The following is a 16577-nucleotide window of genomic DNA, read 5'->3' as shown; positions in this document are numbered from 1 at the left end:
GATTCAACAGAAAATAATATTTTGCCAAAATCATTGTATGAAGTCACTATTTGCGTTCTGTTGAAAAAAGGCAGAGAGGCAACAGATCCTGCAAATTATAGACCAATAGCATTGCTTAATTTTGATAAAAACATTATCACCAAAGTGCTTGCTGATAGGTTGAACAAACATGTAACAACCATTATTCACCCAGATCAGACAGGGTTTATCCCCGGCACGTTCTCTTTTTCTAATGTGCGCAGGCTGCTGAACATTCTTTATGCAAATCAGGGGGGGTGCTCCAGGGCAGCTGTTATATCGCTAGATGCTCAAAAAGCATTTGACCAAATAGAATGGTCATATATGTTTGAAGCACTCACTAGATTTGGATTTGGCGACTCATTTATCACCTGGGTCAAAATGCTCTACGCCTGCCCAACATCCTCTATTCTGAACAATGACACATCCAGTCCCTTTGAACTACATAGATCTGTCCAAAAGGGTTGCCCACTCAGTCCTTTTCTCTTCACTGTCACCCTTGAACACCTGGCGACACAAATAAGGGCTCATCCTAATATCCAAGGTCTTAAAGTAGGAAACATAGAAAGATGTATTTCGTTATATGCAGACAATGTACTTTTATGCCTCTTGGACCCAGTAGCCTCTGTCCCTAAACTACTAGACTTAATCAATTCATTTGGCAAACTATCTGGCTATTCAATAAATTGGGGAAAAGTGATCTTGTGTGTATCGCAGATAATTTTACAACAAGGGAGCTACAGAGGATACCATTTAGAGTGGTGCATGACCACTTCACTTACCAGGGACTAGAAATACCTAGAAATCCAAAGCTCATCTTCAAGCTAAATTACAGTGAACTGGTTGCAAAGCTAAATCAAAACATGGAGAGCTGGAGAATATTGCCTCTTTCCATGATGTGGCGCATTAATGCCATAAAAATGTTTTCTCTCCCCAGGTTCCTTTATTTTTGCCAGAATCTCCCAATTTGTATTACCTAATTATTTTTTAAGACTTTGGACTCTACAATCTTGTAATTTGTCTGGTGTTACAAAAAACACCGTATTCGTAAAGCCCACTTGCAAAAGCCCAAGGAAAGTGGCGGCTTAGGCCAACCCATCTTCAAGCATTATGACTGGGCTGCAAATGCCAGGGCATTAACGTACTGGCAACTGGGCAGTGGCTAAATATGGAACAAGTCTTTCAGGTTATGTCGATTTAGGACTCGTTTTACTGTGAATATAGACACTTTCGTACCTGTTTCCTCCAGCATCTTCACAAGGTCCTTTGCTGCTGTTCTGGGATTGATTTGCACTTTTCGCACCAAAGTACGTTCAACTCTAGGAGACAGAACGTGTCTCCGCCGTGAGCGGTATGATGGCAGCATGGTCCCATGGTGTTTATACTTGCGTACTATTGTTTGAACAGATGAACGTGGTACTTTCAGGCATTTGGAAATTGCTCCCAAGGAATGAACCAGACCTGTGGAGGTCTACAATTTTTTTTCTGAGGTCTTGGCTGATTTCTTTTGATTTTCCCATGATGTCAGCAAAGAGGCACTGAGTTTGAAGGTAGGCCTTGAAATACATCCACAGGTACACCTCCAATTGACTCAAATTATGTTAATTAACCTAACAGAAGCTTCTAAAGCCATGACATCATTTTCTGGAATTTTACAAGCTGTTTAAAGTCAATTTAGTGAACTTCTGACCCACTGGAATTGTGATACAGTGAATTATAAGTGAATTAATCTGTCTGTAAACAAGTGTTGGAAAAATTACTTGTGTCATGCACAAAGTCGATGTCCTAACTGACTTGCCAAAACTATAGTTTGTTAACAAGAAATTTGTGGAGTGGTTGGAAAACAAGTTTTAATGACTCCAACCTAATGTAAACTTTCGACTTCAACTGAGAGGGCCATTGACCCAAACGCAGAACTCGCTCTCTTTGGCTGCTCAGAGTCTGTTCTAAGATCGTCGTATGAGGAACAACAGGCTCTGATGTTTGCAATGGTGGTTGCAAAAACAATCCTCACAGAATGGAAGTCACCCCCTCCCCTTGCTTCAGTAGATGGCTAGCAGGATCAACTCCTCCAGCAGATTTCTCAAGGTTTGGGTTCTGTTTCTGGACCGTCTGGACAGAGACTGACTGAAAACTGACTAGGAACACTTACTGCTGTTGTAACTGTCATTGTTTTTCTCTTGTTGTCCCATGTCTTGCCTAAGCAATACTTCATTTCATATGTCTGGCAGCTGTGTTTTTCTTTCCGTTTTTTTCTTGTGTGCTTTTGTTTGTACAAAATTGCAAAAGAAAATCCTTTCAAATAAAATATATACAGTATATAATTTTTTTTTAACAGATCCCCAAATGGGCACATTTTATAGGCATATATTTGCGCGCAGCCCAGGTACCGAGGCCTACTTCTATGCATAATCAGGTGCACGTCCTTACTCAACACTGACAGGAGCGCTACAAATTAAAGACAATTAATAAATTGACAACTCGTAAATGGAATGAAATGTCAAGGTGGTGCAGTCTGAAAACAACGTGTCCACTCTGACAATGAGAAGGGTAAACATTGTAGATTAGAAATTATGGCAATTAACGGTAAATGTACTACTGGTGATACTAGTGTGCCATCCCCGCGGACTCCACAATGGATTAGTCCACTCACACAGGCGTGAATCAGACATCATGACACCTGTCTGATTTATATATTTCCGACTGTTTGACTAAAAACATCTTGGTCGACCAACAGCCTATCGACCAAACAAATGACCAGTTGACTAAATGGGGTCAGCCCTAGTGTGTATGTAGTCAACCTACCTTGGGGTTGAGTCGTGTGATGTCATGACGCTTCTCAGACAGGTTTAAGAGCTGGGAGAGGTAGATGTTGAGACAAAAAAACGAGGCAATCAACAATGTCATACCCAGCAAGCACACAACCACAACACAACATTGTCTCAACGTTGATTGCAAGTTGTGTGGCAAAAATGCACGTCACGTATGTGATTAGAGGAAACAAAACAATGAGCGTTTGTTTACAAAGAAAATATACTGTTTGCATTGCTTCTTCATAACACCACACAGTAACGTAGTTAATACCAAAACGGAATTTAAGCATGACTAATGGTCACTTATTAGCTATATAAAAGACTAATGGAAGAAGATGGCATTAGCTCAATGGTTCGCAGGTTACGATACAAAACACTGTTGTTCACGGATCATGACATTTCTGCCAGAACAAGTAAACAAACAAACAAACAAACACACACACCTTTGTTTTTGGTATCATAAAAGTATAAGGGAGAAATTAAAATCTGTTTCAAATTAAATGTGATCTTTTCATTGCAATTTGTGAGTATAATGTTTGATAAAATGGATTATACAATAAATGTATTCCATTTAAATGTCCATTTTATCTCCATATGGACAGAAGTGGGAAACCTTACCTTGTAAGGGCCGTTGTGGATGCAGGTATTTGCTTCACCCGAGTAGTAAAATGCCCCATTCCAAAAATCAAAGCCTTAATTGAAGACAATGACTAGTTGATAAATTGAATTAGGAGTGTTACTGCTTGGCAGGAGCAAAAGCCTGCACCCATGCCAGTCCTCTCATGGTGGGGTGATAAGACAATAAATTAACTTTGTGGAGTGGCAATACGGTATGTGAGCTTCTTTTTATACATATGTATTGACTGATGTTCCCAGCACCAGGGTCATGTTCATTAGCGCACGCAAAAGTTTGAAAACAATTTGCAAGAACATTTAAACGAGCATAGTTCCCCCCTTCCTGTTTCAGTCTGCTTAGTTGCCAACCCAGTTCACATTTTGGATGTGTGAATTGCTTTTTTCCAAATACAGTAATCCTTTCCCCCCCAACTCACCAGGAACTTATCTTGATGTTTGGACTTGAGCATAGCAGCCACTTCCTGTAGGTTGCCACGGTAATGTTGTTCTTCCAGGTGAGGCAGAAAGAAGACAGAGATGATCCGCTCAGTGATGTAGGTGAGGTCAAAGTCATAGTGCCTTGCCATCACTCTCTCCATCACACGATTCACACTCCTGGAGGAGAGGAGAAAGGGGAAGGACAAAAAAGGAGAAAGAGTGTCAATTACTCTATCGATCTCTCCATCATCTGCTGTCTCTCTTCATTTCTCCTTCACCACTCATTCAAAGATTCACATTTCTTGCTGTGAAACCATAAAAACAAAAACAATCACTTTGTGTTTTTCATCTGGCCAGGTCTTGATTACTTCATTGGCAAAGTGGGCAAAATTAGGCAGGAAATGCCAACAACTAAAAGTGAGCCATCATACTCATGCATAAAAAAAACTAATAATGAAAGAAAAGCAATGTAAGTTAGAATTTTGTAAAGCTAGTGTGGGAGAGGTGGAACAATTATTATTATTTTTGACCAATAACGACAAACCTCCTGGCATTGACAACTTAGATGGAAAGCTACTGAGGATGGTAACTGACTCTATAGCCACTCCTATCTTTAATCTGAGCCTAGAGGAAAGTCTTTGTCCTCAGGCCTGGTGGGAAGCCAAAGTCATTCTGCTACCCAAGAGTGGTAAAGCAACCTTTACTGGTTCTAAAAGCAGACCTATCAGTTTGCTGCCAGCTCTTAGCAAACATTGTAGAATAATAGTGAAGACATCAAAACTATTAAATAACACACATGGAATCATGTAGTAAGCAAAAAAGTGTTAAACAAATCAAAATATATTTTATATTTGAGATTCTTCAAAGTAGCCACCCTTTTTCCTTGATGACAGCTTTGCACACTCTTGAAATTCTCTCAACCAGATTCATGAGGTAGTCACCTGGAATGCATTTTAATTAACAGCTGTGCCTTGTTAAAAGTTAATTTGTGGTATTTCTTTCCTTCTTATTGTGTTTGAGCAAATCAGTTGTGTTGTGACAAGGTAGCATTGGTATACAGAAGATAGCCCTATTTGGTAAAAGACCAAGTCCATTTTATGGCAAGAAACAGCTCAAATAAGCAAAGAGAAACGACAGTCCATCATTACTTTAAGACCTGAAGGTCAGTCAATCTGGAAAATGTCAAGAACTTTGAAAGTTTCTTCAAATGCAGTCGCAAAAACCATCAAGCGCTATGTTGAAACTGGCTCTGAGGGCCGCCAAAAGAAAGGAAGACCCAGAGTTAACTCCGCTGCAGAAGATGTTCATTAGAGTTACCAGCCTCAGAAATCAGCAACTAACTGCACCTCAGATTGCAGCCCAAATAAATGCTTCACAGAGTTCAAGTAACAGACACATCTCAACATCAACTGTTCAGAGTAGACTGGGTGAATCAGGCCTTCATGGTCTAACTGCTGCAAAGAAACCACTACTAAAGGACACCAATTAGAAGAAGAGACTTTCTTGGGCCTAGAAACATGAGCAATGGACATTAGACCGGTGGAAATCTGTCCTTTGGTCTGATGAGTCGAAATGTGAGATTTTTGGTTACAACCGCCGTGTCTTTATGAGATGCAGAGTAGGTGAACGGATGTGGTTCCCACCATGAAACATGGAGGAAGAGGTGTGATGGTGTGGGGGTGCTTTGCTGGTGACACTGTCAGTGATTTATTTAGAATTCAAGGCACACTTAACCAGCATGTCTACCACAGCATTCTGCAGCGAAACACCATCCCATCTGGTTTGCGCTTGGGACTATCATTTGTTTTTCAGGACAATGACCCAAAACACACCTCCAGGCTGTGTAAGGACTAGTTGACCAAGAAGGAGAGTGATGGAGTGCTGCATCAGATGACCTGGCCTCCACAATCACCCGACCTCAACCTAATTAAAATGGTTTGGGATTTGTTGGACCGCAGAGTGAAAGAAAAGCAGCCAACAAGTGCTCAGGATATGTGGGAACTCCTTCAAGACTGTTGGAGAATCATTCATGAAGCTGGTTGAGAGAATGACAAGAGTGTGCAAAGCTGTTATCAAGGCAAAGGGTGGTTACTTTGAAGAATCTCAAATATAAAACATATTTTGATTTGTTTAACACTTTTTTGGTTACTACATGATTCCATAATGATTTAATAGTTTTGATGTCTTCACTATTATTCTAGAATGTAGAAAATAGTAAAAATAAAGAAAAACCCTTGAATGAGTTGTTGTGTCCAAACTTTTGACTGGTACTGTATGTGTACGTGATAAATGTGCACACACACACACACACACACACATACACACGTTGATGTTTTTACATTCATGCAAATTGTAAAGTATTTTGTCTGTAATTTATTTTTCGTTATGTGTCGGACCCCAGTAAGACTAGCTGTCTCCATTGGCGTTGGTTAATGTGGATCCTAATAAATCGAATCACTCCACACTCACACTCCTGAGTAAATAATACACTACCTGCAACGGATTGAATCTTGTCCCAAGTCCTTCACTACTGACTGAAAGAGAACACGTCCTTCACTACTAAGTAGAAATATAACGTCCTAATAAAGTCCTTCACTGAACAAAAATATAAACACAACATGTAAAGTGTTGGTCCCATGTTTCATGAGCTGAAATAAAATATCCCAAATGTAAAAAGCTAATATCTCTCAAATTTTGGGCACAAATTTGTTTACATCCCTGTTAGTGAGCATTTCTGCTTTGCCAAGATAACCCATCCACCTGACAGGTGTGACGTATCAAGAAACTGATTAAACAGCATGATCATTACACAGGTGCACCTTGTGCTGGAGACAATAAAAGTCCACTCTAAAATGTGCAGTTTTGTCACAACACAATGCCACAGATGTCTCAAGTTTTGAGGGCACATGCAATTGGCATGCTGATTGCAGGAATGTCCACCAGAGCTGTTTCCAAAGAATTTAATGTTCATTTCTCTACCATAATCCACCTCCAACGTCATTTAGAGAATTTGGCATTACGTCCAACCGGCCTCACAACTGTAGATTGTCTGAGACCAGTCACCCAGACAGCTGATGAAACTGGGTTTGCACAAGCGAAGAATTTCTGCACAAACTGTCAGAAACCGTCTCAGGGAAGCTCATCTGCATGCTCGTCGTTGTCACGGCCGTTAAAAGAAGAGGACCAAGGTGCAGCGTGGCGAGCGTACATTTTCCTTTTATTAATAAAAATGACGCCGAACAAAACAATAAACACTACAAAAACAAAACGGTGAAGCTAAAGGCTATGTGCCCTAAACAAAGTCAACTTCCCACAAACACAGGTGGGGAAAAAGGGCAGCCTAAGTATGGTTCTCAATCAGAGACAACGATAGACAGCTGTCCCTGATTGAGAAGCCTACCCGGCCAAAACATAGAACTACAAAACATAGAACATAGAATACCCACCCCAACTCACGCCCTGACCAAACCAAAATAGAGACATAAAAAGGATCTCTAAGGTCAGGGCGTGACAGTCGTCCTCACCAGGGTCTTGACCTGACTACAGTTTGGCCTCATAACCGACTTCAGTGGCAAATGCTCACATTCGATGGCCACTGGCACGCTGGAGAAGTTTGCTCGGTTTCAACTGTACCGGCAGATGGCATTGTGTTGGCGAGCGGTTTGAACAGAGTGCCCCATGGTGGTGCTGGGGAAGTGGCATGGGCAGGAATAATCTATGGTCAACGAACACAATTGCATTTTATCGATGGCAATTTGAATGCACAGAGATAACGTGACGAGATCCTGAGGCTCATTGTCGTGCCATTCATCTGCCTCCCTCACCTCATGTTTCAGCATGATAATGCATGGCCCCATGTCACAAGGATCTGTACACAATTCCTGGAAGCTGAAAATGTCCCAGTTCTTCCATGGCCTGCATACTCACCAGACCCGTTGAGCATGTTTGGGATGCTCTGGTCGACGTGTACGACAGCGTGTTCTAGTTCCCGCGTTATCCAGCAACTTTGCACAGCCATTGAAGAGGAGTGGGACAACATTCCATAGGCCACAATCAACAACCTGATCAACTCTTTGCTAAGGAGATGTGTCGCGCTGCATGAGGCAAATAGTGGTCACACCAGGGACTAACGGGTTTTCTGATCCATGCCCCTACAATTTTTAAGGTATCTGTGACCAACAGATACATATCTGTATTCCCAGTCATGTGATTAGGGCCTAATTAATTAATTTCAATCAACTGATTTCCTTATATGAAGTGGAACTTGTTGCGCGTTGCGTTTATATTTTTGTTCAGTGTAGAAAGAGAACATGTCCTTCACTAGTAAAAATGTGTTTGGTACCTGGGAAGGGAGTTCCTCTTCTTCTGGGACGAAGACTTTGTGGAGCCCTGCTGAGAATGAGGGAAAGAGATCAACTATTTTAGTTTGGGTCTTTTGTAGTACAGTACCGCAGTGAGTATCAGAATGTAAAGACAGAGTGGAGAACACCTTACTAATGCCAAACTGAGTTAAAACAAACCAAAACAAGAAGGACATGAAGGCAGGAGGACAGAGTTAAATGAATCCTCCCCAGGTCTGGGGCTGGGACGCAGGTGGATGTCACCTGAAAGACAGAACACAGGTAAGTACAACATCTTCACATCAATACAAACACACTTTTTGAATATAGAGTACTGTACTTTATTAATACATAGGGGTATAAAGGACTTAAATATCATACATATGTCATACAGAAGATACCTGTTCCATAATGATGGTAACTAAAAACATTCTCCTCCATACACACATGCTGACCACACAGACACTTTATGCCAAGTCATGTGGCTCAGCAGATAGATAGTTCTTGGGCTCTGTCTAGGAGGAATGAACAGGATAGGGGGATGAGAGAGGGATGTGTGCTAATGGAGGGGATTCTCTCTCTCAAAGGATGGAGAGGAAACACTGCTGCTGTCATGCTGTCTTCAGAGATTTACCCCTTCCATATGACAGACTAGAGGGGCGTGACTCCAGAGTACCCCTTCCATATGACAGACTAGAGAGGCGTGACTCCAGAGTACCCCTTCCATATGACAGACTAGAGAGGCGTGACTCCAGAGTACCCCTTCCATATGACAGACTAGAGAGGTGTGACTCCAGAGTACCCCTTCCATATGACAGACTAGAGGGGCGTGACTCCAGAGTACCCCTTCCATATGACAGACTAGAGAGGTGTGACTCCAGAGTACCCCTTCCATATGACAGACTAGAGGGGCGTGACTCCAGAGTACCCCTTCCATATGACAGACTAGAGAGGCGTGACTCCAGAGTACCCCTTCCATATGACAGACTAGAGAGGCGTGACTCCAGAGTACCCCTTCCATATGACAGACTAGAGGGGCGTGACTCCAGAGTACCCCTTCCATATGACAGACTAGAGAGGCGTGACTCCAGAGTACCCCTTCCATATGACAGACTAGAGAGGTGTGACTCCAGAGTACCCCTTCCATATGACAGACTAGAGGGGCGTGACTCCAGAGTACCCCTTCCATATGACAGACTAGAGGGGCGTGACTCCAGAGTACCCCTTCCATATGACAGACTAGAGAGGCGTGACTCCAGAGTACCCCTTCCATATGACAGACTAGAGAGGTGTGACTCCAGAGTACCCCTTCCATATGACAGACTAGAGAGGCGTGACTCCAGAGTACCCCTTCCATATGACAGACTAGAGGGGCGTGACTCCAGAGTACCCCTTCCATATGACAGACTAGAGAGGTGTGACTCCAGAGTACCCCTTCCATATGACAGACTAGAGGGGCGTGACTCCAGAGTACCCCTTCCATATGACAGACTAGAGAGGCGTGACTCCAGAGTACCCCTTCCATATGACAGACTAGAGAGGTGTGACTCCAGAGTACCCCTTCCATATGACAGACTAGAGGGGCGTGACTCCAGAGTACCCCTTCCATATGACAGACTAGAGAGGTGTGACTCCAGAGTACCCCTTCCATATGACAGACTAGAGAGGTGTGACTCCAGAGTACCCCTTCCATATGACAGACTAGAGGGGCGTGACTCCAGAGTACCCCTTCCATATGACAGACTAGAGGGGCGTGACTCCAGAGTACCCCTTCCATATGACAGACTAGAGAGGCGTGACTCCAGAGTACCCCTTCCATATGACAGACTAGAGAGGTGTGACTCCAGAGTACCCCTTCCATATGACAGACTAGAGAGGTGTGACTCCAGAGTACCCCTTCCATATGACAGACTAGAGGGGCGTGACTCCAGAGTACCCCTTCCATATGACAGACTAGAGAGGTGTGACTCCAGAGTACCCCTTCCATATGACAGACTAGAGGGGCGTGACTCCAGAGTACCCCTTCCATATGACAGACTAGAGAGGCGTGACTCCAGAGTACCCCTTCCATATGACAGACTAGAGAGGTGTGACTCCAGAGTACCCCTTCCATATGACAGACTAGAGGGGCGTGACTCCAGAGTACCCCTTCCATATGACAGACTAGAGGGGCGTGACTCCAGAGTACCCCTTCCATATGACAGACTAGAGAGGCGTGACTCCAGAGTACCACTTCCATATGACAGACTAGAGAGGTGTGACTCCAGAGTACCCCTTCCATATGACAGACTAGAGAGGCGTGACTCCAGAGTACCCCTTCCATATGACAGAGCAGCGGGGCGTGACTCCAGAGTACCCCTTCCATATGACAGACTAGAGAGGTGTGACTCCAGAGTACCCCTTCCATATGACAGAGCAGCGGGGTGTGACTCCAGAGTACCCCTTCCATATGACAGAGCAGCGGGGTGTGACTCCAGAGTACCCCTTCCATATGACAGAGCAGCGGGGCGAGACTCCAGAGTACCCCTTCCATATGACAGAGCAGCGGGGCGTGACTCCAGAGTACCCCTTCCATATGACAGAGCAGAGGGGCGTGACTCCAGAGTACCCCTTCCATATGACAGAGCAGCGGGGCGTGACTCCAGAGTACCCCTTCCATATGACAGACTAGAGAGGTGTGAATCCAGAGTACCCCTTCCATATGACAGAGCAGCGGGGCGTGACTCCAGAGTACCCCTTCCATATGACAGACTAGAGAGGTGTGACTCCAGAATACCCCTTCCATATGACAGAGCAGCGGGGCGTGACTCCAGAGTACCCCTTCCATATGACAGAGCAGCGGGGCGTGACTCCAGAGTACCCCTCCATATGACAGACTAGAGAGGTGTGACTCCAGAGTACCCCTTCCATATGACAGAGCAGCGGGGCGTGACTCCAGAGTACCCCTTCCATATGACAGACTAGAGAGGTGTGACTCCAGAGTACCCCTTCCATATGACAGAGCAGCGGGGCGTGACTCCAGAGTACCCCTTCCATATGACAGACTAGAGAGGTGTGACTCCAGAGTACCCCTTCCATATGACAGAGCAGCGGGGCGTGACTCCAGAGTACCCCTTCCATATGACAGACTAGAGAGGTGTGACTCCAGAGTACCCCTTCCATATGACAGACTAGAGAGGTGTGACTCCAGAATACCCCTTCCATATGACAGAGCAGCGGGGCGTGACTCCAGAGTACCCCTTCCATATGACAGAGCAGCGGGGCGTGACTCCAGAGTACCCCTCCATATGACAGACTAGAGAGGTGTGACTCCAGAGTACCCCTTCCATATGACAGAGCAGCGGGGCGTGACTCCAGAGTACCCCTTCCATATGACAGACTAGAGAGGTGTGACTCCAGAGTACCCCTTCCATATGACAGAGCAGCGGGGCGTGACTCCAGAGTACCCCTTCCATATGACAGACTAGAGAGGTGTGACTCCAGAGTACCCCTTCCATATGACAGACTAGAGGGGCGTGACTCCAGAGTACCCCTTCCATATCACAGACTAGAGAGGTGTGACTCCAGAGTACCCCTTCCATATGACAGACTAGAGGGGCGTGACTCCAGAGTACCCCTTCCATATGACAGACTAGAGAGGCGTGACTCCAGAGTACCCCTTCCATATGACAGACTAGAGAGGTGTGACTCCAGAGTACCCCTTCCATATGACAGACTAGAGGGGCGTGACTCCAGAGTACCCCTTCCATACGACAGACTAGAGAGGCGTGACTCCAGAGTACCCCTTCCATATGACAGACTAGAGAGGTGTGACTCCAGAGTACCCCTTCCATATGACAGACTAGAGGGGCGTGACTCCAGAGTACCCCTTCCATATGACAGACTAGAGGGGCGTGACTCCAGAGTACCCCTTCCATATGACAGACTAGAGAGGCGTGACTCCAGAGTACCCCTTCCATATGACAGACTAGAGAGGTGTGACTCCAGAGTACCCCTTCCATATGACAGACTAGAGAGGCGTGACTCCAGAGTACCCCTTCCATATGACAGAGCAGCGGGGCGTGACTCCAGAGTACCCCTTCCATATGACAGACTAGAGAGGTGTGACTCCAGAGTACCCCTTCCATATGACAGAGCAGCGGGGTGTGACTCCAGAGTACCCCTTCCATATGACAGAGCAGCGGGGTGTGACTCCAGAGTACCCCTTCCATATGACAGAGCAGCGGGGCGAGACTCCAGAGTACCCCTTCCATATGACAGAGCAGCGGGGTGTGACTCCAGAGTACCCCTTCCATATGACAGAGCAGCGGGGCGTGACTCCAGAGTACCCCTTCCATATGACAGAGCAGCGGGGCGTGACTCCAGAGTACCCCTTCCATATGACAGAGCAGCGGGGCGTGACTCCAGAGTACCCCTTCCATATGACAGAGCAGCGGGGCGTGACTCCAGAGTACCCCTTCCATATGACAGAGCAGCGGGGCGTGACTCCAGAGTACCCCTTCCATATGACAGAGCAGCGGGGCGTGACTCCAGAGTACCCCTTCCATATGACAGAGCAGCGGGGCGTGACTCCAGAGTACCCCTTTCATATGACAGAGCAGCGGGGCGTGACTCCAGAGTACCCCTTCCATATGACAGACTAGAGAGGTGTGACTCCAGAGTACCCCTTCCATATGACAGAGCAGCGGGGCGTGACTCCAGAGTACCCCTTCCATATGACAGACTAGAGAGGTGTGACTCCAGAATACCCCTTCCATATGACAGAGCAGCGGGGCGTGACTCCAGAGTACCCCTTCCATATGACAGAGCAGCGGGGCGTGACTCCAGAGTACCCCTTCCATATGACAGACTAGAGAGGTGTGACTCCAGAGTACCCCTTCCATATGACAGAGCAGCGGGGCGTGACTCCAGAGTACCCCTTCCATATGACAGACTAGAGAGGTGTGACTCCAGAGTACCCCTTCCATATGACAGAGCAGCGGGGCGTGACTCCAGAGTACCCCTTCCATATGACAGACTAGAGGGGCGTGACTCCAGAGTACCCCTTCCATATGACAGAGCAGCGGGGCGTGACTCCAGAGTACCCCTTCCATATGACAGACTAGAGAGGTGAGACTCCAGAGTACCCCTTCCATATGACAGAGCAGCGGGGCGTGACTCCAGAGTACCCCTTCCATATGACAGAGCAGCGGGGCGTGACTCCAGAGTACCCCTTCCATATGACAGAGCAGCGGGGCGTGACTCCAGAGTACCCCTTCCATATGACAGAGCAGCGGGGCGTGACTCCAGAGTACCCCTTCCATATGACAGACTAGAGAGGTGAGACTCCAGAGTACCCCTTCCATATGACAGAGCAGCAGGGCGTGACTCCAGAGTACCCCTTCCATATGACAGAGCAGCGGGGCGTGACTCCAGAGTACCCCTTCCATATGACAGACTAGAGAGGTGTGACTCCAGAGTACCCCTTCCATATGACAGAGCAGCGGGGCGTGACTCCAGAGTACCCCTTCCATATGACAGAGCAGCGGGGCGTGACTCCAGAGTACCCCTTCCATATGACAGAGCAGCGGGGCGTGACTCCAGAGTACCCCTTCCATATGACAGAGCAGCGGGGCGTGACTCCAGAGTACCCCTTCCATATGACAGAGCAGCGGGGCGTGACTTCAGAGTACCCCTTCCATATGACAGAGCAGCGGGGCGTGACTCCAGAGTACCCCTTCCATATGACAGAGCAGCGGGGCGTGACTCCAGAGTACACCTTCCATATGACAGAGCAGCGGGGCGTGACTCCAGAGTACCCCTTCCATATGACAGACTAGAGGGGCGTGACTCCAGAGTACCCCTTCCATATGACAGAGCAGCGGGGCGTGACTCCAGAGTACCCCTTCCATATGACAGAGCAGCGGGGTGTGACTCCAGAGTACCCCTTCAATATGACAGACTAGAGGGGCGTGACTCCAGAGTACCCCTTCCATATGACAGAGCAGCGGGGCGTGATTTCAGAGTACCCCTTCCATATGACAGACTAGAGGGGCGTGACTCCAGAGTACCCCTTCCATATGACAGAGCAGCGGGGCGTGACTCCAGAGTACCCCTTCCATTTGACAGACGAGAGGGGCGTGATGCCAGACTAGACACACACCGGTTTGCACTCTGCAGCATCATGTCCCAGAGATGAATCTGTGTAAAGTTCTCTGTATTCCTAGACAGAAATGTGTCGTCTTCTATACTTCTCATAATTGCGATCCTCACAAAATGTGATAATACAGAATGTATGTTGTCCTCAATGTTCCATGAATTTATATTGATCAAGTTTGATCTTTTTGGTCATGAAGGAAAGGAGATGAGGAAAATATGCCATCTCAGATATTGGGACACAACCCGAGTCCTCCCAAAACCATAAGCTGAGGTCCTATTCTCTACCCCGCTTCCTGGTCTGCATTTCCCCTCATTGTTGAAATGGTCTGGTGTAAGAAATAAGGTAAACCCCCACTAGCTTAAGCTTACCTTACACCAATATAATATATGGAGTCGAGCAAGTGCACACTGCAGACATTGGAGAGGAGGATAGGGGAGCAGAATGCCGCCCAAACAGTTAAATGTCATTCCATTTTACCTCTGACCTCATTACATCATTGCACTGACAGGACGTGAGTGGCATTTGACCTCTCACGTCCTGTCAGACGTTTCCTAATTGCACAGAGGCCTCCTCTTCATTCCACACACTAATGAACACATGAAGATAGAAGATTCACTCACTCCTGGCAGTGTGCGCACACATGCACACATACACCACACACACAGACACACACAGACACACACACACTGTGTACCAGTTCTAAGTCATTAATACCATGTGATGCACACACATCAATATACAAAGCAGCCAGACCGTGACCCATTGACCCTGACTAAGCCATATCTGCCATTTTGTGCTAAACTAGAGAAAATCTAATCTTTGTTTTTGACACACTGCAGATGACTGGACTGAAAACTCGACAGGGCAAAATGTGAAGAGGTGTGATATGAAACTAAACAGAGAGTCAGAGAGAAGCGAGGGGGGGGGAGAGAGGACAGAAACACGAGCGATGGGGTGAGAGTTGTTTGTGTAATGGATGGAGAGAGAGAGCCTCTCTTCTCTCCCTCTCTCACACATACAATTCTCTCCCTCGCTTGTGTTTCTGGTGGAGGGATGGACAGGGTGAGGAGAAATAGGGAGCGAGAGAGAGAGGGAGAGAGAGAAAGAAAGAGAGAGAAAGATAGAGAGAAAGAAAGAGAGAGAGATAAAGAGAGAGTAAAAGAAAGAAAGAGAAAAAGAGAAAGAAAGAGAGAGATAAAGAGAGAGTAAAATAAAGAGAGCGAGAGATAAAGAGAGAGAAAGAGAAAGAAAGAGAGAGATAAAGAGAGAGTAAAATAAAGAGAGCGAGAGATAAAGAGAGAGAAAGAGAAAGAAAGAGAGAGATAAAGAGAGAGTAAAATAAAGAGAGAGAGAGAAAGAGAACGAAAGAGAGAGATAAAGAGAGAGTAAAATAAAGAGAGAGAGATAAAGAGAGAGAAAGAATGAGAAAGAAAGAGAGAGCGAAAGAGAAAGAAAGAAAGCGATAAATAGTTGATTTATTTGCCATGCTTTCTTTTGATAATCTTATTTTAATTTAATTAAACGTATCGACTGAAGATTCCACAATACAACAGCAGTAGTGTTGTACCTGTATACATGATTATATATGTACTATTATTATTACTACTGAAATAAACTGAATTTCATTATCCTCATTGTATTGTAATGTATTTACTGAAATGCTGTACCCCTATACTGCTTTGGCAATTTCTACAAATTGTATTTCATGCCAATAAAACAATATGATTTTGAATTGAGAGAGAGAGAGAGAGAGAGAGAGAGAGAGAGAGAGAGAGCGGAGACGGAGACGGAGACGGAGACGGAGACGGAGACGGAGACGGAGACGGAGACGGAGACGGAGACGGAGAGAGAGAAAGGTCTGTGCTGTGTCAGATTGTTTACTGCTGGGCTGAGGGAGCTTCTGCAGGCTGCTCTTTAAACACCATCATCAGCCATTTGAACAGCCCTAGATCACAGCTGAGTTTACAACTTCACTTCAACCACTCCACTCTGCTGCCTGCCCTAACATGACAAGAAAAAAACAGAGAGAGAGAGAAACATGGACAGAGAGTGTGCTAGAAAGGGAGTAAGATGGAGGGAGGGAAAGGGAGAGTCAGAATCAGAGAGGAAGAGATAGAGAAGAGTTGAGAGAGGTTTGAAAAGGATGAACAGGAAGAAAATATATCTTTTTTAATTTCTCCTTGTTACTTTTGATGTGTTCTACTCACTGTCGCA

The 16577-nt window shown here is 45.8% G+C and overlaps 1 protein-coding gene across 1 annotated transcript in view; it reads right to left on the bottom strand.

Annotated features, from left to right (window-relative positions):
- LOC120065406 (tensin-2-like) overlaps positions 1 to 8270 on the bottom strand; it is a 34144-nt gene extending 25874 nt beyond the window's left edge. Inside the window, exons 1-3 of the mRNA XM_039016395.1 lie at positions 8227 to 8270; positions 3884 to 4061; positions 2824 to 2874 (exon numbers count right to left, since the gene is read on the bottom strand). Coding sequence (XP_038872323.1) covers positions 2824 to 2874; positions 3884 to 4045 — 213 coding nt within the window. The 5' untranslated portion in view covers positions 4046 to 4061; positions 8227 to 8270. The remainder of the gene's footprint in view (positions 1 to 2823; positions 2875 to 3883; positions 4062 to 8226) is intronic.
- Positions 8271 to 16577: the final 8307 nt, after the last annotated feature.

Source organism: Salvelinus namaycush, chromosome 20, assembly GCF_016432855.1.
Source record: "Salvelinus namaycush isolate Seneca chromosome 20, SaNama_1.0, whole genome shotgun sequence".
NCBI classification, from domain to species: domain Eukaryota; kingdom Metazoa; phylum Chordata; class Actinopteri; order Salmoniformes; family Salmonidae; genus Salvelinus; species Salvelinus namaycush.
Note: the sequence above shows the minus strand (reverse complement) of the source record. Positions and strands in the feature narration are given on the sequence as shown.